Genomic DNA, 21,619 nt, shown 5'->3' on the forward strand with positions numbered 1-21,619 from the left:
GGAAAAAGAGAAGAAACAGAACCAGCTGTATCTGAAATTGGTAAGTCGCCTTGGATAATGATGTCAGCCTAATAATTAAATAATAGAAGTGTACTTAGTTAAGAATATTTCAACTTAAATCAATTTTATGAAATATTTGGGGCAGAAAATTCTTCACCTAATGAAATAAGAATCTTCTGGTTTCTTTAAACGTTTAGCTACAATAACATACTGAGTCAAAGGCAAATGACAAATGAAGGTGCACATCACCTATATTGACAAAACTGTTTATTGTTACCTTACAAAGTTATTTAAGCAGCAAACATCTGTGAGGTAAGTCAGTGGAAGGACCAACGTCACCCACTCAACCTCTTTTTTCTCTCCTGCTTTCCTGTCACCTTGATACTAACCCTCAAGTCACGGTGGCGTACATGCAGAGCTCTGAACGCACGTCTTTGGATTACAGGTGTAGACGGCTCACCTCAGTCAAATCTGGGCAGCAGCAGGCCTCAGACATTCTCTGAAGGTTGGCCATCACAAGATTGGGTACCACATCACTGGTAAGGCTTGGATTTTTGAATCCCTTCCAGAAATGTTCCCTTAGTATCTTAATTGAGATGCACCGAGTAAAGAACAGCTGCAGCTAAACCCAGACAGTTAGAATCATCAGTTTCAACACCATCCAAAGCACTTTGCACTGTAAGTATTCATTTATTGATTTATTTGCTGTTCTGTTTCTCTGTCACACCTGCTAGTCTTGTTCTACCCTTAAGATGAAGGATGCAATTTTTGCATCTCAGATTATTAAGGTAAAATTATGCCAGTTCTGACATCTGATGCATCCATGTCAAAGTGGAGGTCAGGATGACACAAAATTGGAGAATACGTAGGCATATTTCTAAGATGCTGAGAGCCTGATAGGCTCCAAGAGTCCAAGAAATCTTCATACAAATTGTCTTTGAGAGCATTTATTGGTGTTACTAAACATTTGTAAACATAATGACAATAAAATTAATTATTGCACAACCTCAAAAAAGCTGAAACAGGCCGATCTCAATTCCTGTCACTACCTTAGTTATATTCATTATGGGACATTAATTAGATAGCTAAGAGATTCTACGGAGGGGCTGTGAAATTCACTTTGTTCATATTCTGCCCGTGATTTCCTATGTGAGTGGCAAGATCAGGTATGAAACCAAAATGTTATCAGTACAGACAAAGCAAATTTAGAGACTTTACACCAAACCCAACATTTCTGAATGACTGAAGCATCAGGATATCCAAAGGCTGCAACAGGATACACAAACTGTCCTACTTCTCTTAAGAAAAACATTTCATCCTGTCACTGCCACATATTTGAATTAAATTATAAGCATTCTTCTGATCACAGTAGGTAACATAGAAGGCTCTTAGAGTTTGTTTTAGCAAAAGAATGATAAAGAGAAGAGCTTATGTGATTTTAATAATTGCTGTGTTTAAAGTTCTAGAACTAATACAAAGCTTAAGGCCTGATTTTCCCCATAAAAATAACCGAGTACCACTGGTAGTGCTAGAATGTGCGACCAAATCATTAACCAGGTTTTCATTTATACAGTGAGGAACATAAGTATTTGAACACCCTGCGATTTTGCAAGTTCTCCCACTTAGAAATCATGGAGGGGTCTGAAATTCACATTGTAGGTGCATTCCCACTGTGAGAGACAGAATGTAAAAAAAAAATTCAGGAAATCCCATTGTATGATTTGTACACACACGCATTTCACGTGTGTTCCGTTTCTACAGTAATCTGTGTAAACACATTGTTAAAACAGAAACGTTCTCATATTCTAGTAGTAAATGACAAAATGTAGGCATAAACTATATACTGTATGAAGCCTGAAGTCCAAATATCAAAGAAACACTTTCACAAAAGGTACAAATATAACAGAACAAGTGCACTTTTATTCAAAAATATAACTGCAGAAAAAAAAAGCCACCTTAGTGTGAGACATTGACACTCCTTTACTATGACTGCTGCCGTGGCGCAACAGTATCAGTTACTGACTGGGAATCAAACGGTCACAAGTTCGGTCCTGCACGACTCCCTTTTGAGAAGTGAACTGCTCTTACAGTTTACAATACAATACAATTTATTTTTGTGTAGCCCAAAATCACACAAGAAGTGCCTCAATGGGTTTTAACAGGCCCTGCCTCTTGACAGCCCCCCAGCCTTGACTCTCTAAGAAAACAAGGAAAAACTCCCAAAAAACCTAGTAGGGAAAAATGGAAGAAACCTCAAGAATAGCAGTTCAAAGAGAGACCCCTGTCCAGGTAGGTTGGGCGTGTAGTGGGTGTCAAAAGAAGGGGGTCAATACAATACAATACAATACACTGAACAGAACAAATCCTCAATAAAAAATAAAAATATTTTAGAAATACGGAGCAGAATTTAACAATAGATGATATCACATAATAAGATTTGGATAATTGTAGAGTCCTGGAGACCTCGTCCATCAAGCTACCTCCCCTATTTGGCCATTCCACAGCTGAGACAGCGCTGGGTCAGCCAATCCGATGAAAGGACCCCTCCTTCCCACGATTCCTGCGATCCTCCATCAGGGATGACTTTACCTTAGGCAGCCAAAACAACTTGGCAGGTGGGCCGTGGGCACCAAGTGCCACATTTGAGTACCGACAGTGCTCTTATTTTTTTATTTTAGAATAAAAAGACACATTTGATTTCAGTCTGTAACAGCCGGTGTAATTTATGATATTTGTAAAGGTTAGCTTTTATTCACTTTTCATTCTCTCAGTTGTGTTCAGGATCCTTCCCTACCCATCTGACACTGCTGTTTTCACATAAAGACACGCTATAGCTCTGCAGAGTATCATGATACATACGACCGCGTGTTTTTTTTCCCCCAGTATTGCCAGTCCCCACGTGTTGCCGTATGCTGTTTCTTTTGTACTCCAGGACATGCAGAGGATAGAATAGTACAGAGCAGTAACTTCAGCGCTATATGCAATCATCAGACACTCCCCATCTGACACTGCTGTTTTCACATAAAGACGCGCTATAGCTTACCCAAGGAGCATCCTTCCTACATTTACGACATGTGTACTTGTGTTGCAGTGTACACACCTCTCTGTGCTATGGTTCCTATTACACCGAACAAGCACCTGTAATTTGCAGCTCCATTCATTATCTCAAAACACCACGCACATTCACAGTAATTCCCAGTTATGTCCACCACTCACACTAACACCCATGCCCACAACCATGTAACGGCCGACCCCTTTTACCCAGCCGGCAGCTACACTCCTAAGACCTGTGGCTTGGATAATTGACTGAGAAATAATCTTACTATCAAGCCATACTTCTTACCAATTAAACTTTTTCCCCACAATCGACGGTGAAAAATATAAGCACACAAAAACAAGATGTAAAATTTAAACGGGTTATATGTATTAAGTAAAATAAGACATGCAAAAAATAGAAACATATAAATATAAATATCCCTCCACCCCAGAAATAACAAGACACCACCAAATATATATATACACAACAAAAACCCTCCCTTGTCCCTGTAACAAATAAACACACAACACGAATAACAACAATGAATGATAAACTGAAAATGAATGAGAACGTGAGTCCGGTAATAAAGAAACTGTCCTGAAAGCGGATGACTGAATTAGTGATATTGCGTTGTTTGATTCTCCCCGGAAAAAATGGAACAGCCTCACCGTGAATCCTCGTGTGTGTGTGTGGTGGATGATTAAGTCCTACCCCGGGGTCTCTCGTGGTGAGGTCCTTGAAGTAAATCCAGCAGATGGAAAAACAAACTGGATGAATAAGCGCAATATGGAAAACAACAGGTACAGTGTGGTCGTGATTGTGAAAAAAAAATCTCCTTCTCTCCTCTCTCTTCCTTCTCCTCCTGCTGGCTTAAATAGTCCTGTGACGGCTGTGATTGATTAATTGTAAACAGGTGTTTTCCAGGTTTACGGCTGTGGTCTCCTTCCATCATCCGTCCCCCTTTACGGGGACGGCATTAACTGATACACAAACAGTAAACGGGACAATGAAACGAGACGCACTCAGAACTGACATTTAACACTAACTATGTGGCCCCGCTACAACCATACAGAACTGATTCCACATCAGAGAATTTCCAGTTCGAGCATTAATCCACACCCGATCTGACGCTGTTCATTTTCAAATAATATTGCATTAGTGCGATGATGTTTTCACATATATTGTCTTTCTTTCAGGTGTGTAATAGAAACCACAGCATAGAGAGAAGTGAGTACATTGTAACAGGTACACATGTTGTAAATGTAGGAAAGACGATCCTTGCGTGTGTGTGAACTGTTAACATTTGAATCTGATGATTGCATATAGCGGGGTCATATTCAGTGCGCTTATTCAGTGTGCGTAAGAACATGCAGGTGGCCAGTTGCTGTGTGCTACAGCATGCTGGTGATGATCAACGCACATTTAAAAAAAGAGACAAATATATGTGACGTTTTGAAGAAATCATCTTATGATGTGAATAGTACCAATCAGAAAACATCGTAGAAGTAATGTAATATTATTTGAAAACGAACAGCATCAGATTGGGTGTGATTTATACTGGTGCTGTTACTTAGAGTCAGATCAGAAGCTGAATAAGCTGAATAAGCTCCTGTTCTGACTCTAAGTAAAAAAGCATGAATTAATCAACAGAAATAATCGCGATCGACATTTTAAACTTAACGATTTACAGTGCATACCAATTTATAAATTTTATGTGCGTTTGAGGCTACGAAAAAAAAAAAAAACACTTCCTCCCCAGCGGGGTGTCTAAGGCACGGCAGGGCTGCTGTGCTCTGATTCTGCAAATCTTAGCATTACACCACGGAAGGTGCTGTGTCAGCCTTGAACCTTTTGTGAAAGTGTATATTTGATGTTTGGAAGTCAGGCTTCGCACATTCTATAGTTTATGCCTACATTTTGTAACATTTATTACTAAAATATGAAAAGGTTTCTGTTTTAACAATGTGTTTACACAGATTACTGTAGAAACGGAACACACATGAAATGCGTGTGTTCCAAATAATGATCTATTATTTCCACTCTAAAACTCCAGCAGTTCAGTCACTCCCAGATAATCAAACAAGGCATGAGCTGGGAGAACTTAGTGAACGTTCTGCGACGGTGGGGGATGGAATAGCCGGCTGCTTGCTGCTCGTCTTAATCACCACATTTAGAAGACAAAAGAGAGGTGAGAACAGTTTTAAGGTGGGCCGGATCTACGAGTTTTTTCGTAAACTCTGGTAATTCTAGTGTTAAATAAATAGAAACTAAGCACTTCATGATTTGTGGGTCAAAGCCCAAGAGGTGTGGCTTTGCTGACATCACTGCTGAAGGACCGCCCATTGGAGGCCGGGCAGGAGGTCCTTTAGTGGCTCATTGATTGTTGTTGCTCTTCTGTGATTGGTCTGCTTTCTGTTTTTGGGATCACTGTTAACTGAATTATAGACTGGACTTGGTGGTTGCTTTTGATTGCCTTTTCAGGTACATATTTTTTGCCCTTTGTCTTTTTGTTATTTTGTGTTTTATTGAGATTCTCAAAAAAAATCTTAATTTTGAAGATTATTGTGTTGGCCATTTCCTTACAAGCCAGAGGATTTTGTGGTTCCTCTTCCTTGAACGTTGGAACATTTACATTTATATTTTCATCTTTTAACTGTTTTAGAGCTAATTATTTTTTGTTTCTTTTTGTCTCAAGGCTGAATATTTCTTGTAAAATTCAGCTTTCTAAAAAGCACACAAAGCAGAGGGTTCACACATAAATCAACATAAATACCTATTTTATACCAAATGTCACTCTTTTTTATGTTCCATGAGCCTCAATAGAATGTAAATTCATATACTCATTACATATTATTCATAAGCTGAAAGGCACTTTCTGGAAACAAACAGCTTGAAGTAGTCGAGTGGCTGCTAATCTGTAGTGTCCACTAACACGTCATGTTACTTGATGAAGTCCAGTAGCCAGCTCACCTCCCAAAGATCTGTCTGTGTCGTCCTCCCAACACAAATGTTGCTAAAGGTGCGTCAGCTAATCAGTGTGTTCAGCACGACGATCAGCTAAGACCCGATCGGCTAGGTGCCTGTCTTTTGTTTTTGATTTCCAGACCGTTTGCATCAAAATCCGAGTGTGATAAGTGTCTGTGTAGTCCTCCCATTGGCTGTGTGATCAGTTGGGGATCAGCTGATGCAGGTACCTGACTTTTGTTTTTGATATCCAGATCACTTGCAGCAAAATCAGAGCTCAATAAGTAAAGAGTCAGATTCAGCGATAATATGCAGAAAATAAATAAATAATACGCACAGAGTGTTTTGCTTTGTGCATTCGCTTTGTTCTCTCACTGATGTTGATGCTGTTCTGGATGTTGTTTCCTCTACGCTACTCATCCACATGCTGGGATTCAATGTCAAGTCGATGAGTCTGACAGTCCTACTAGTAAAGAAGGTCTACTGACAACATAACAGTGAGTTTTATCAACGTTTACAGCTTTCATCGCCCTCTGTCCCTGGATGTGGACTTTAGTTGACATCCGCCCTCGACACCTTGTGTCAACAAAAGTCGATATCCACTTTAAACCAGTTAAAGACAATTAAAGACATTTTGGGTCTGCGTAGACTGAAACCTACCAGTAGAGTCCAGGGCCTATAAAGGGTGAGGTCGATTACTGGGCAGACTAGAACAAGCCGACTCTGGTTTCGTGGGTCTTTTTGGAGGCCATTAACTTCTTTTATTCTTGAGTGCCCTCGTCATAACACTTCAGCAGCTCTGCAGGTCAACATTTCACTGAATGTTCAAACAGCCTGTGAGGGAAACAAAACTCATTCCTTCTGTCACAAAAGACATGTAATATTATTGTATTAATTTCAAATACAGGCAAGATGTAATGAAGAAGGGGCCTGAGTTGCCTCGATAGCTTGCATATTGTAATCTTTTTAGTTAGCCAATAAAAGGGGTCATTTTGTTTGGCTTTTCTCTATTTGAAATCAGTAAAAGCATCTTCTGTTCAAAGGAACACTTTGTGACTTTTCCTATATTTCCCCCAAATTAAGCAACATTAACAAATGTTATAAATGAATAAGCATCCCATAATTTCTACAGAATCTGAAAGCCTCAGCTTAGGACTGAAAATCAATATGTGGGGGAGTCACTCAGGATATTCATGTCACACGTCTTCAGTTCAGGAGCCCCAAGTAGCAACTGTACACCACCTGTGAGAAACCCGCAGCTCACACAGTTCATGAACTTTCAGGGACCAAACAGTCGCATCTCTTCTACTTCCCTGTGCTTTGTTTGATTCTGTAACGATGGGCAGACTGGTAACACTTACGTGGCTCTATGTTGTAAAAGAGGTCCCAGTGAGGACTGGCATTTCAGTGGCACTGCCACAGTGCTGGGCATTGCCAGGGTTAATTGTCACCATCAAAAGGGGTCATTATGACCCCGGAGAAAGCGACTCCTGGGTACATGCACTGCTCTTCAAGCCTTTTCCTCTCATGTCCTACACATTCTATTAGAGGTAAAAACGTATTTAAAATAACTGTTTATTGTTGTTTACATCTTGCAGATTTCTTTAAGGAAATTTAGTCTTCACTTGAACTCCTCCAGAACATCACTCTTCCAGGTCAAAGTTCAAATGGATGCCACATATATATTATTTGGGGTTCTCTGTATTTCATGTAAGTTCATCCCCAGTTTTATTCCTTTCAAATGGTCTGTTAATGAGATTTCAGGTCACACAAGGCACGGAGCAGCTTTTACACAGATATTTAAGTATTTATTTTAAATTTTCTATCAAACACACACTTTCACATTTCAAGTGCATAGACATAGAGACAGTCGTTTGACAAGAACTGCTTGAAGCAAACATGATAAATATCAGCTACATGTGTGACCTAAGAAGGCCAAGGAGTGCCATCCTCAACCTCTTGACGTCAGAGTACGGAACGGCTCCCTGGGTCTCCTCCATTTCTTTTCAACACTGCTTGGGTCTGTCATGTGAACTGCTGCTTGCTGAAGCATTCAGTGCCACTGGAGACATTCTGTGCCTGAGGTCTCTCACTCAGGGATGTTAATGGAGTTTTTTGTAAATGAGGCTTCTTCTAATGTCTGCAGCGGTCTGAGTCAGGGACTTGCATGGGGAGATGGGAGTTGAGTATACTGAGGCGGTGGCCCACACAACTGCAGGTGAGCCTGCAGGATCACAGCTATGATGGTGGGCGCCTTTGCCTAAGTAAGATAACTGAAATTGGTGTTGCAGTCCTACCAGTGGTAAGGGGCAATCTTTTGGAGTCAGCTGAGACGGAAGTTCTTCAGTTTTGCAGAAACCCTGATCTTGATGCCATACAGGAGAGTCATGATGATAACATCCTTATAACCCATTAGCTCACCTTCATTTTCTAATTTGCTGATGACTTGATAGTGCAGCTTGCTGAAAAAGATGCTGGATTAGCTGATGCAGTGTACCCAGTGTAAAAAGATGGAAACCTTTTAAGTGTAAATTTCTCACAAATATTAAGAAAGTTTTACTTTACGCAGAGAACCACAGATACATGGAATAAGTAACCAAGTAGTGTGGTGGAACGTAGGACTTTAGGGACCTTCAAAACTATAAAATTAAGAGAATAACTATGAGAACAGGTCATTCAGTCCAACAACACTTGCCAATTTTGTTTGCTTAATGCTTCAAAAGATAGCTGGCTGATGGTTATGCAAATTCAATAACAATTTCAAGAGTTTCTACAGAAATTATCTTTACCTGAGGCACAGATACCTGGCCCAAGACATCTCAGTAGAGGATTTTTGTTCTCGTGAAGTTGAGGAACTCCTAAGCTCTAATAACCCTGGGCAAAGAGGTTCAGAGTGGGCTGAAGTTATGATTAGTGGGAAAAAGTCATTTGCAAATTGGATGCTGATTAGAACATTAGAAAACTTTAGATGAGAACAGGTCCATCAGCCCAAAAATGTTTGTCAGTCCTATTCACTTCATTCCTCCAAAATAACATCAAGTGAAGTTTTGATAGTTCCCAAGGTCCTCCTGTCTACCACACTACTTGGTCCTACTTGATCACTTATTCCAATGGTCTGGGTTCATTGTATTGTCACACTTGGGTCACAGAGTTACACAGGTTCATTCAGGGTTTTCAAGAAACAGAAAGCATGAAGAATAAAGCAGAGGATGTCTAGGGAAAGAGAGACAGCCGTTTGCAGCTGTTGGTACTGGACGTGCTACTATTAGCGCAGACTGGAGAGGCTGGCAAACAGTCCGTGAAACACGAAAGTGAAACAAGTAGTATTGAAGTATTTGGCAGCTATTGTATAATAATAATAGTGAGAATTTTTTGTTTTTTCATTTTTTAGCTTCCTAGACACCCAAACATAGAATATCTCAGAAAATAATTTTTCCCATAAAAACAGAAAATCAGAAGGTGTAACACAAAGGTGGTCTCCTCCAGTGCTGCTTTCTTGACAGTTTGGAGGTGATGGCCTTCATTTAGTGCACCTTTTCGAGCCTCCTCACTTACAGAATAAGCCAAGGACATCATGAAACAAACTGCTTAGATTTGGACTCAGACTGAAACAGAAACACAATACAGCAGTGTCTGATGACCTTTGAGTGACCACTGCTTACATGTAGATTTGTTACTAGGGACCTCCAGATAGATCTTGGCAAGTCCCTTGGCTTGTAATCTGCATAGCCATTGACATGACATCTGTCTTCCTCCATCTAATGTGACATTCAGGAGTTAAATATTAAATCACTGTTTGGTCTGGAGACTATCCCTTAACTTGTCCACCTTGGTTGACCATGCCTTCACTATTACAAGATGCCTGAATGCTCCATCCTGCTAATATTTCCTCTTTGGGCCACAAATGCTTTTGAGAAGCACAAAGTAAGTGTGCTCCTGCTGTCTCATGGTCTCGATTCTCAATCTTTGTGAGTCTATCATTCCTTGCTTATTAAGAACTCTTCTCTCAGAAACCTCAGGCTAAATCAATGGGGTAGTCAGTTGTCTGTTGAAGTCACCATGCTGATTGTTTTCATTCATAAAACTCTTTTCTTCTCCCTAAGGTGCCTACTCAAGAAAAATTGCCATAGGATTCCAAACCACGTTACCATGTGACCTACAGGATGTCATTATCGTCACCTGGTACCAACAGCGTCCTGGGGAGCAGCCTGTGACAATACTGAGCCACAACATTAAATCAGTTCTTCCGCCAACTTACTATAACGGATTCAGCAGTGAACAAATGAGCATCAGCAACACATCTCTGTTACTAGTAATTGAAAACTCGGCGGAAGTTGATTGTGTGGCTTATTACTGTACAAAAAAAGAGAATCAGGTGTTTGAGTTTGGAGCTCCAACCACTCCGGTATGCCAAGGTGCGGACTTAGTGGAAATCATTTAAACGTGTGTGTGTGTGTGTGTGTGTGTGTGTGTGTGCATGTGTGTTACGTAGACGATGATCTCGAGACGGTTCTGGGCCGAGCAGTCAACGTTAACTCAGTCATAAGCGTCTCAGATTGAGAGCTTAGATGTCTACAGCCTGTGTGTTCTGAAGGTTTGTCTGGAACTTGTAGATTTTTTTAAACACACTTTGCCTTTTGATATTTAATATTAAATATGTAATATTTGATATAATTATTTTGTTATTTTTATCCTTCCAGCATTTGCCTGCAGAATGCAATGTGGCCTTTGGATTGACAGGCTTTTTCTGCTTTTATGTTCTTACCTTTTGTAATAAATCATGAATTGATGCCGCCATCAAAATTTTTTTTCTGTTTCATACTGAGAAAATAATAATAATAAGTAGAAGAATTATTCAGAATAATGAAAAAAATCAGTATGCCTTTATTGTAATTATGGGTTTCATTTGGTTGCATTCATTTCATTACATTAGCAATTCAATGCTTTGAAACAAAATGATCTACACTGCTTATGCTGGAAGTGACTTTAAGACAATTCTGATGCTGACCTCCCTTTATTTAATTTAATGTGATACATTTGCCATTTCTGCCATTGATCTAAACTCAATAGCCCATAACAGCAAAGTGACAACATGTTTTTCAAAGGATTTGTAGATTTATTGAAAATCAAAACTGAAATCTCTCATTCCTAGAAGTATTCAGACCCTTTGCTGTGGCACTCAAAGTTGTCTTCCTCCTATTGGTTTGAATTTTCCTTGAGATGTGCCTACAACTTGACTGGAGTCCACCTGTGGCAAACTAAATTGTTTGGACATCATTTAGAAAGGATTGTGCTCATGTAGAGAAGGTCCCATAATTCATAGCACATGACAGAACAAAAATTAATCCATGAAGTCCAAGGAACTCTCTGTTGATCTCCATAATCAAACTGTATTGATTCAAAAGTCCTATGCTGAAATGGGAGAACCTGTTGGGAGGTCAACCATCCCAGCAGCACTCCATCAATCAGATGGTTATGACAGAGTATCTAGATGGGAGCCAGTCTTGAATAAAAAGGCATATGACAGTCTGCTTGGACTCCTGAGAGCATGAGCAAAAAGATCCTTTTTGGGAAGAACTCCAAACACTATGTCTGGTGAAGACACTGCTCATCACCTGTCTAATACCATCAGTTAGATGAAGTGTATTGGTGGCAACATCATGCTTTAAAGACTTTAGGAAAGGTGGAATGCAGCCAAACACAGAGGAGTCTTTGGAGAAAACCTGCATCAGAATGCACATCACCTTAGACTGGGGTGATAATTCACTTTTCAGCATGAGAATGACCTGAAGCATTCAGCCAAGAAAATGCTGGAATGGCTTCTGGACAAGTCTGTGATGGTCCATGAGTGGTCCGGCTAAAGCTCAGATTTAAACCCAATTGAACATGTATGGAGAGACATGAAGATGGCAGTTCATAGACACTTTCCTTCCCATCTACTGGAGTTTGAGAGAATCTGCCAGAAAGAATGGGATCAACTGCCCAAATCCAGGTGTGCAGACCTTGTAGAGACTGCTAAAGTGAGACTGCTAAAGGGTTTTCTATGAAGTACTTAATTAAGGGTCTGAATACTTTTAGGAAAGAGGGATATCAGTTCATGATTTTAATACTTTTCTTTTAATAAACCTTTCTGAAGACATGTTCTCATGTTGTGATTCTGGGTTATTAAGTGTAGGGTGATGGGCATAAATATCAAGTTCCTCCATTTCAGATGAAATCTGCAACTCAATAAAGAGTACAGAAAGTGAAGTGATCTCAACAGATTCTACATACTGTAGCTGGTACAAACCAGCAGTGGACCTCATTTCATGGGCATTATTGACAATCTGTGACAGATTCCTCATTTATGTGCCCTTGCTTCTTCTTGTAGGACTTTTGTAGGATGTTTACCTCTTTCTGAATCTTCCTAGCATTTTTTCCCACATGTCCATAAATTCGATAAAGTTGGTGTTTATCAAGAGCTTACATCTTTACTTATGCAGCAATTATCATACAAATAGTGAAATTTGGCTGGCACAAGAAGCTGAAGTGGCACATAGCACAGAAATAACAGGGAATGGGAATGAGCCTGGCCATGTGTAACTCTAAAGGGGAGCCTTCAAAATGCCAATGTGGGCCAGGTGCCATGACTGTTTAATAGGTGCCCTGGAAGTAACTACTGAATTAATAATGAAGTAAGAAAGAAGTCACAGAATTGTGTAGATCATCAGAAAGTCAGTGAAGTTCCCCTTAACAGTTAGGTAGTAAAGTTGCAGGAGAGGCAGGGTCCTAACTCAGGTCATAGGAGGAAGGCTGCCTGGATCTTCAAACACTAATTGGGCTTCATGATTTCAAGGATACCAGGAGCACCTAGAACATAAGAATATCAGAACATTTAGGAAAAGTTCCTGAATTTGGAGGAGACTTCCAACCAGTGGCCAATTGAACCTGGAGTTGGGATGTGAGCTGCAGTGAAAGCAAGTGACAGGAGGCAGTGTGTCCACAGTAGAGAAAAAGAAGGAGAAACATCTTAGGAGGAGAGAAAGACCAGCGTGTGGTGCTGTGGACATTGTGGTTGTGAGCAGTGGAGAAGGAGGCAAAGTACCTCATGTTTTTAACAATATTTTGGACTTTGGCACTTCATGTATTGGATTAGGGAGTGACACAGAGATGTTGTCTTCAGTACAGCAGTGATAGGCACTATATACTGTGTAAGAAAACTCATATGAAAGACACCACATGACTGATAGATGTCATTTTTCCCATCTGATTTCTTGCATTATTATTACATTATCATCCTGAATATAATCCAATAATTAAAGGACAAGTATGTGTGTGTGTTTTGTGTGTGTGTGTGTGTATGTGAGTGTGTGTCCATCTGGTCGCTCTGTCTATGTCTTATGCTGTTTTGGTATGGGATTCATAAAAGCATGTTTGTGATGTGCCATCTGTTGGAATGACAAATGCAACATATTTTATTATTTCATGCATTACAACATACATTCCATAAGACAGTGCACTGCAAACATTAACACTGAATACACTGAGGTCTACATTGATTGCTTAGGTTCCAATCCATCAAGCAGTAGATAAAAGAACTCAAAAACTGGTTATGCCATATGGTTGCCCCACTAAGCACAGCCACACATGTCCTGTTGTGCTGATTTCCCTAGCAGATTTCAATTATGGCTGGAAGCTGATGGCATCTACTCTGCTCTTTTGTGCACAGCATCAAGCTGAGGTTCAAATCACAAACATGGACTTAAGCAAAGGTGAAGCAAACCTGCATCTTCCCTATGATGTTTTTAACAGCTTTGATCACCTTACATTTACAACAATGAGAGAACAAATGACACCAAAGTCTGGTGCTTCATTTGAGACTTTTCTCAAAAATTACTTACCACTGACCAAAGAATCAATTTAAATTGTTTTGTCAAAAATACAGATTAATGATGAGGGCCTTGTTTTGTTTTGGATGTGTTTTGTCTCTAGGCATGTCAGGGGACTTCATGAAGTATAGTCTTGCCTCACCTGGGTAGGCAAAATGGGTTGTTAGAGAAAGAAAGTAAACTATTTCTAATCTATCCTTTTCACATCCAAAATTGTAAGTGCCAACTCAATAACAGACTTCATAACCATACCTCCTGGTAAAATTTAATATTAAGGCTAAGGCTATCTTATGTAATAATGTACTATCTTAATTTAAGGATATGAAATGTCAACAAATGTTCACAAGCAATGTCTCTGTTACCATACACTGAATTTTTTGAGCTGGAATGTCAAAGGTCTCAGTCATGAATTAAAAAGATAGAAAGTATTCTCTCACCTAACAGGTCTAATTCCCAGGATAGTACCTTTACAGGAGGCTCGTTTATTAAGCAAGGATCAGTTTCAGTTGCAAAGAGATTGGACTGTCCAGATATTCCACTCCAGCTATACAAATAAAACTAGAGGTGTGGGAATCTTAATACATTTCTATTTAATTAATTTTATTTAGTTTCATTTTTAAATCACAACATCATTAGTATGAACACGGAGAGAAGACTAATAAGATCTTAGCTCAACAAATCCACAATAAGGAAGTTTGCAATGCAATATAAGTTAGTACCAACACAGACAGAAATAAAATCATTGACCATAAAAATATAATGCACATACTTAGAAACTACTATATGTCCTTATATTCTACTTATTTTAATGAAGACAAGACAAAATCTAATGCATTTTTGATGTATTAAAGATACCACAGGTAAATACTTTCAGTGTAGAGGAACTGGATAAACCTCTGTCACTCTCAGAATTACTAGACGCTATAAACTCAGTAAGCGTGGGAAAGCATCAGGCCCTGATGGCTACCTTGCTGAATTTTATATAAAAAAATTAAATTAAGTTAGTTCCCCTTTTATTAGCAACATTTCTAGAAGCTAGAGACAATAAAATTATACCTCAAATATTTCATCAAGTTTTAATTCCTGTGTTTCCAAAGAAAAATAAGGACTTATTACAATGTGCATCATACAGACCAATCTCACTTCTGAATATCAATGTTAAAATACTCTCCAAAGTTCTAGCTAGAAGAATTAATAGAATGCTTCCTTCAGTAATATCACAAGACCAAACCAGATTTATTAAAGGTGGACACCTTAAATTCCAATCTTCAACACATGTTTAAAGTAATATATTCACCCATAAAATCTAACACTCCAGAGATCTTATTATTTTTGGATGCAGAGAAAACATTCAATATGGTTGAATGGGACTACATACTATTTAACTTTAGCAGGGAGAATTAACATTATCAAGATGAATACCCTTCCTAAGCTTCTGCTTCTATTTCAAGGCATCTTCATATACATTAACAAATCATTTTTAAGAAATTAGTTTCAATCATAACCTAATGTATTTGGAATTCAAAACATCCACGCATCCAAAGGGCGACCCTACAACAACCTAAAGCAGAAGGTGGCATGGCTCCACCCAAATTTCAATTTTATTTACAAGCTATAAAAAATTGGACATTGACACAACTAGGAGAAGAAAGACAAGCTTGGTCAGCAATAGAAATAACATCCTGCAGACCTTCTTTATATTCCTTGCTTTGTTGTTACAAGTTATCATCAAAATACTAACAACCCAATTGTCCTTCATTCACTCAGAATATGGAACCAATGCAGGAAGCACTTCAAAATAAAGAACCTCTACATAATAATCTCCTTTTTCCACCCTTTCAAACTTGCAGTTTTTAATGTTTGGAAAACGCACAGAATTCAATCATTTAGATATTTGTAAATAGATAATGTCTTTGAATTCTACAAACAATTGCTCTGCAAATTTAGCTTCCCATCAACACAATTATTCCACTATCTCCAAACTTAAAACTTTGCTAAACAAAATCTGCCCAATTTTCCTCACCTCCCACCTATTTCTATTCTAGAAGTGATATTGACCAGTCTTGAGGACTCATACAGCATTTCTATAATATATAAAACCATTTTAAAGTCCCTTCCTTTTAAACATTCCAGAGAAAAAGTGTGAAACGGTCTCTTACTCAACCTTTCGGAAAAGGAGTGGAAGGTAGCCATGCACAGAATTCACTGGATCTCCATATGCCTCCATATGCACAAAGCATTCGATTATTCAACTTAAAATGTTTTATTGAGCGCATCCATCTTGTTCAAAATTGTCCAAAATGTTTCCAGCAAGTTCCAGCCTCACTGGGTCACATGTTATGGGCCTGTACCAAATTAACAACATCCATCCATCCATTATCCAACTCACTATATCCTAACTACAGGGTCACGGGGGTCTGCTGGAGCCAATCCCAGCCAACACAGGGCGCAAGGCAGGAAACAAACTCCGGGAAGGGCACACACACACACCAAGCACACACTAGGGACAATTTTGAATCGCCAATGCACCTAACCTTCATGTCTTTGGACTGTGGGAGGAAACCAGAGTACCCAGAGGAAACCCACGCAGACACGGGGAGAACATGCAAACTCCATACAGGGAGGACCCGGGAAGCGAACCCAGGTCAATTAACAACATTCTGAACCAAAATCTTTAAATGCCTATCAGACAGCCTTGGTGTCCCAATCCATCCTAATCCACTAACAGCTGTGTTTGGTGGGCTTACAGAGGGGCTTAAAGTGGAGAAGGACAAACAAACTGTGATGGCCATCACTTCACTATTAGCACATAGACTTGTCTCGCTCAACTGGAAGAATCCTAACTCTCCTCTTTGAAGTCAGTTGGTAACTGACATCGTATACTACTTGAAACTGGAAAAAATCAAATTCTCAGAGGATCTGCGCAAAACGTTTTTAAAACCTGGCAGGATCTCATCAGTAACATTTTAGAATGAGCTCTTACAGTATATTGGGGAAGGGGGTTACATTCCCTCTTTTGTACTCTTACAGTTTTACTCTGACTTTTGGCCTTCCTCTCTTTCTCTTGGTGGAGGCTGAATTGAATTTAGTCTTGTTAAATTAGACTTGATTTCATGAAATGTTACTTGCTTTTAATAAAATCAATAAAAAATACACATTAATGCAGAAACTTATATGGAGAGCAGTATACATGTACATGACACTGTAAATAGTAAGAAGTAAGGAATTGGTTTGTAACATTATCTAATTGTGTGTATTTCTTGCCTTTTAAGAAAGCCAGAGAGTCATGGAAGACGATAAACAAGACTGCCGAGAAGGTAAAACGAATCTCTCAAAGTGCAAGTCTCTCCAATTCTTTATTTACTTTTCCTTTGGTTTTCTACTAATAATTAAATAAATATTCTAAGGCACGTTGTGTACTTTGTTTGAGCCCCTTTGAACTGAATGTGTCTTGGGTGCAAATAAATCTCTTGTGTATGGAAAACAACTGAGACGTATTCTTGTGTGCTTGTTTTAGAGGCTTGTTCACCGATTGCATGTTGAGTTCTCAAAGTGGACATTTGTTTAGTTCCATGGACAAAACTGAGCTCATGCAGGACAATAAAGACAAACTATCTGCCTCTGTTCAGTACAGAATAAAATATACAGAATAAATAACATGTACACCACATGACATGTCTTACCTCGCCTGTCATTTCTGGTACACTGACTGAGCGCTATAAAAACCCACAGCAAATTACGAGACAGTTTTGTGGTGGTGAGCACCAGGATATTCTGGGCTTGAACCCCAGTAAGCCTGTGTATTAACTTATCACAGAAAGTGCAGACGTGATCTGTGAAACCAGAGGACTTTGGGATATCATCAGTCAGCAAATACTGAGGGAGGTTCACAAGGTGGACACAACAAGGCATTTTGAAATCAGTCACTCAGTGAGGGCACAAGACACACTTGACAGCTTACTGTATGTGCCACTTCATAATTTATATTCACTTCACTTGACACATATTTATTTATGAACTTATTTTTTTCCTGTGATGTAGAACAATAAAACTGAACTCAGGCATGAAAGTACTTTGGAGTAGAAGATGACTGCACAAAGCTAAAAATAATGTTTCTGTCTGAACTTTCTTTTCATATTTTTATTTTTAGAGTTTCGTACATGGAAATATGCCATAGTTCTGCTCCTAATCCTCGTTTTCTTGTTCCTTGGAATATGCCTGATACTTTGTGTGAAAATGAAGGTACAGCAGGCCATTCCTAATATTTCATTTTGATGTAAGCTGCCACACCTTGGCTTTCACACCACACTGTTGAGCTCCTCAGTTTATGGCTCCCTTGTGTGTTACTCGTTATTGTGTGTCTGCACATTCTTCTCTTTTAAATGGCTCTGTCTGCTGCTTTTCTGGACATCTTCAATGTTCTTTTGTCTACAATGATGTTTCCCAAACGCGGTCCTGGGGACCCCCTGTGGCTGCAGGTTTTTGTTCCAATCAGATTCCTCATCAGTGACAACACCTGATAGCACTCGTCTCATTTAATTAGCTGGGATTTTGTTTTCTCTTATTCTAAATTCAGAAAAGCACAACAGTGTGATTTTTACATTTATAAGACATTTAGAAATATGTCTGCTTTTGCTGTAGTTTTAAATGCTTAACTCTCTTTTGTTGATTGCATTATATGTTGCCCTTTCTCTGTGCAGTTTTCCCCCGTGTTTGTATCTTAATTAATGACAATTAAAAACGAGCAGAGCAGACAGGTACTTTAGCATCAGACCCACTAATTAGTAAATAATGCATTACGGTAATTAAACAATTAGAACACCTTGAGAAGTAGAATGAAAATCAAGATTAAAAATACTGTTAAAAAGAAAAAAAAACATTATTCCTATATAACTGCTTGGTACATTTTAATATATATATATATAAACTTAGTTTTCTAATTTCTAATTTTATATTGTTCCCAAAACACTGAACTTGGTAAATAACACATCACTTAATTAGCACAGGAGTTCAATTAAAAACAGAAGCTGGAGGGAACAAAAATCTGCAGCCACAGGGGGTCCCCAGGACCGAGTTTGGGGACCACTGGTGTAAAGTAAGGGGACAGTAAGTAACAACAGTGATTTAATTTTGCAAATTCCAACTGCTTTCTTAATTTGTTCCATGTTTGCTGTCTACAATACTGTTTTTTTTTATTGTATCGACCTTCATTTTGCATTAGTCTAAAGCAGCGTTTCTCAACCTTTAAGTATTTGAGACCAGAGTTTTCATAACAGTTTTAATTGCACCCCCCTAATGTTTTTTTGAAACCCTAATAAAATTTATTCCTATATTTTTTGCTGGCGATACACCGCTACAAGTTTAAAATTTCCCTACGAATGGCGAAATTACACCACATATGGCAACATTCGCGCCCCCTTTTTTGTTACTTCGCCCCACAGTTTGAGAACCACTGGTCTAAAGCACGCTTGTGTTCATCAGCCATCATACATCATGTTCTCGTTCTGTTTGGCCCTGTTGAGTTCAGGCTGGCTTCAGTGTTTTTGTCAGGGTTGTAGAGAATAAGCAGGAGGTGATATTATAGGACATGTGCGAACAACACAAATATAACTGAACAGAAACTGACTTTGATAGAGTGACGGAGGAACTGAAACACTTCCAAATAACAACTAACTGTGGTCTATCTTTACAGATGTCCAGCAAGTCCATCGTTTAAAGTGCATCTTCAGACTCGACTGAGAACGATCAACAAGTTGTGGTGCCCCAACCTGGCAGCATTCGCACTGTTTCTCTGCTGTGCTGTGACTTTTCTCAGATGTATAATAGAGAAATTTTGGAAAAAATGTTCTTAGTCATCGGTCATCGATTTTCAATTCATAGAAATTCTAATTGTGCTCTTGGCTCTGTTAACAGTTCAGCATTATTGTGGTGACAGCAAGTTGCTTGATTTCTGACACGTGGCAGGCCATCTTTCAATGTTCTTGTCAGTTCTGTGTACAGGTTTTGGGACAATACCTGTTTGTACCTGACTTTGAGTTCTTCACCTTCATGTTGCATCCATGGTTTTGCACTTTGTTTGGACAATAGATTCTCTGATTTTCATTATCAATTATTATTATCAATGTAATGATTACATCTTGCCTGAAGAAGGGGCCTGAGTTGCCTCGAAAGCTTGCATATTGTAATCTTTTTAGTTAGCCAATAAAAGGGGTCATTTTGCTTGGCTTTTCTCTACATTGAAATGATATTAACCAAAGAATGTCAAACTGGTATAATCCAGTTCAGAGGCTGCACTGCACTTAAAGCAGGCACTCGCTCAGCCACAACCACACAAGGCCAATTGAGTGTCGCCATTTAACCCAACACACACATCTGTGGGATGTGGGAGGAAACCAGAAGTGACATGAGGAGAACATACAGACCTGACAAAGACGACGACTGGGTGCTAAATTCAAAGTTGTGAAGTTGAATCCGCTTCTTTCATTTTAAAGTTCATTTCACCTGAAAGAATAATCTCCTTTATTGCCTTAGCAGCTTCAGCTTGCTCCATGATGATTTTCTTCATGAACTGCACATCTCTCACACTCAATGGCTGTCTTGTTTGCTGGCCAGTAAATCACTCAGCAGTCAGTCAAAACTTTTATGACAATTCATTACAACCATTTCATCTTCAGGAAGTCCTTATTTAATTCTATTTTATTTTTATTTTTCATTCTGTGTATCTCTGACCTGCAGGTCCATCTCAAATGATTAGTAGGTCAGAAGAACAAAAGACTGGGATTGAAGCAGGAGAATGAGGATTAGAGGTTTATGTTTGAGCAAAGCAAAAGTCAGTTTGTTTGACAGTGTGACAGTGGATTGAGTTTATGTAAAAATGTTGAACTTTGAAAATAAAAAGTATCATTTTAATGAAGCCAATAGTGTGAAGAGTTCATTAGAACTTGAAGGTGACCAGACAACTGAGACTCCTTCCAAATGTCTGACTTGCCTGCTTTTCACTTGGTTGTCTGTTGTCATCTTTTTGTGATATCATGTTAAATTCCCACAAATTCTGTCCAATAAGATGAGCTCTTTACTTTTGACAGCATACATGTGAGTGTTGTCAGCGCAGCCCCTGATAGGTTCTTGCTAATTGTCTGTGTTGTGCCCCGCCCATCCCATTCCTCACTCGTGTTCTTTTCTCTCCTTTCTGACTTCTGTCCACTTACACTGGACATCTCAAACATCTCTCTCTGTGAACTTATTGTTAATGGGAGGTGGAGTACGGTGGAGACTTCATGGACACAGGAGTCGCCGATAAAGGACTGAGCAGGAAAGGAGAGGGTGGGGAGTGTAGCCTTGGAGTTTGTTCTGTTCTCATTCCCAATACTTTGTGTGTCACGATAACAAAGTGCTTGTAATCAGCAACCCCTACAGCCCCCAAAAATGGCATATATCTGGACTGGACGTCTGGCTCCTGGTCATTTTATAGCATCTCACACACAATGGCTCTCCTGCATAGCTTCCACACCTCCTTCACTGAGCCACTCTATCCAGAGTTCTGGCTTGATTATGACCGCATTGTAAAATCAGACATTTGACGCGATGTGACTACTGACCTGTATCCTCCATCAGTCACCTAATGTCTCCACAAGTGCAGATCCTCTTGGTGTTTGGTGTTAAAGTTCATTTTATACGATGGGTGTTGGGGCAACACTACTGTGGGAACACAAACTCAGGGTAAAGTTAGTGTCTCCATTAGTATTTTGTT

General features: G+C 39.2%; 1 gene segment (V, D, J or C); it reads left to right on the forward strand.

The window, feature by feature from the left end:
* Positions 1-398: 398 nt before the first annotated feature.
* LOC114641393 (Ig kappa chain V-III region PC 7043-like) lies at positions 399-21,081 on the forward strand. The segment is given in 6 exon segments: positions 399-539; positions 7,600-7,711; positions 10,105-10,416; positions 17,142-17,186; positions 18,020-18,111; positions 19,562-21,081. Coding segments are annotated over 5 exon segments (516 nt in total).
* Positions 21,082-21,619: the final 538 nt, after the last annotated feature.

This window comes from Erpetoichthys calabaricus, chromosome 4 (genome assembly GCF_900747795.2).
Source record: "Erpetoichthys calabaricus chromosome 4, fErpCal1.3, whole genome shotgun sequence".
NCBI classification, from domain to species: domain Eukaryota; kingdom Metazoa; phylum Chordata; class Cladistia; order Polypteriformes; family Polypteridae; genus Erpetoichthys; species Erpetoichthys calabaricus.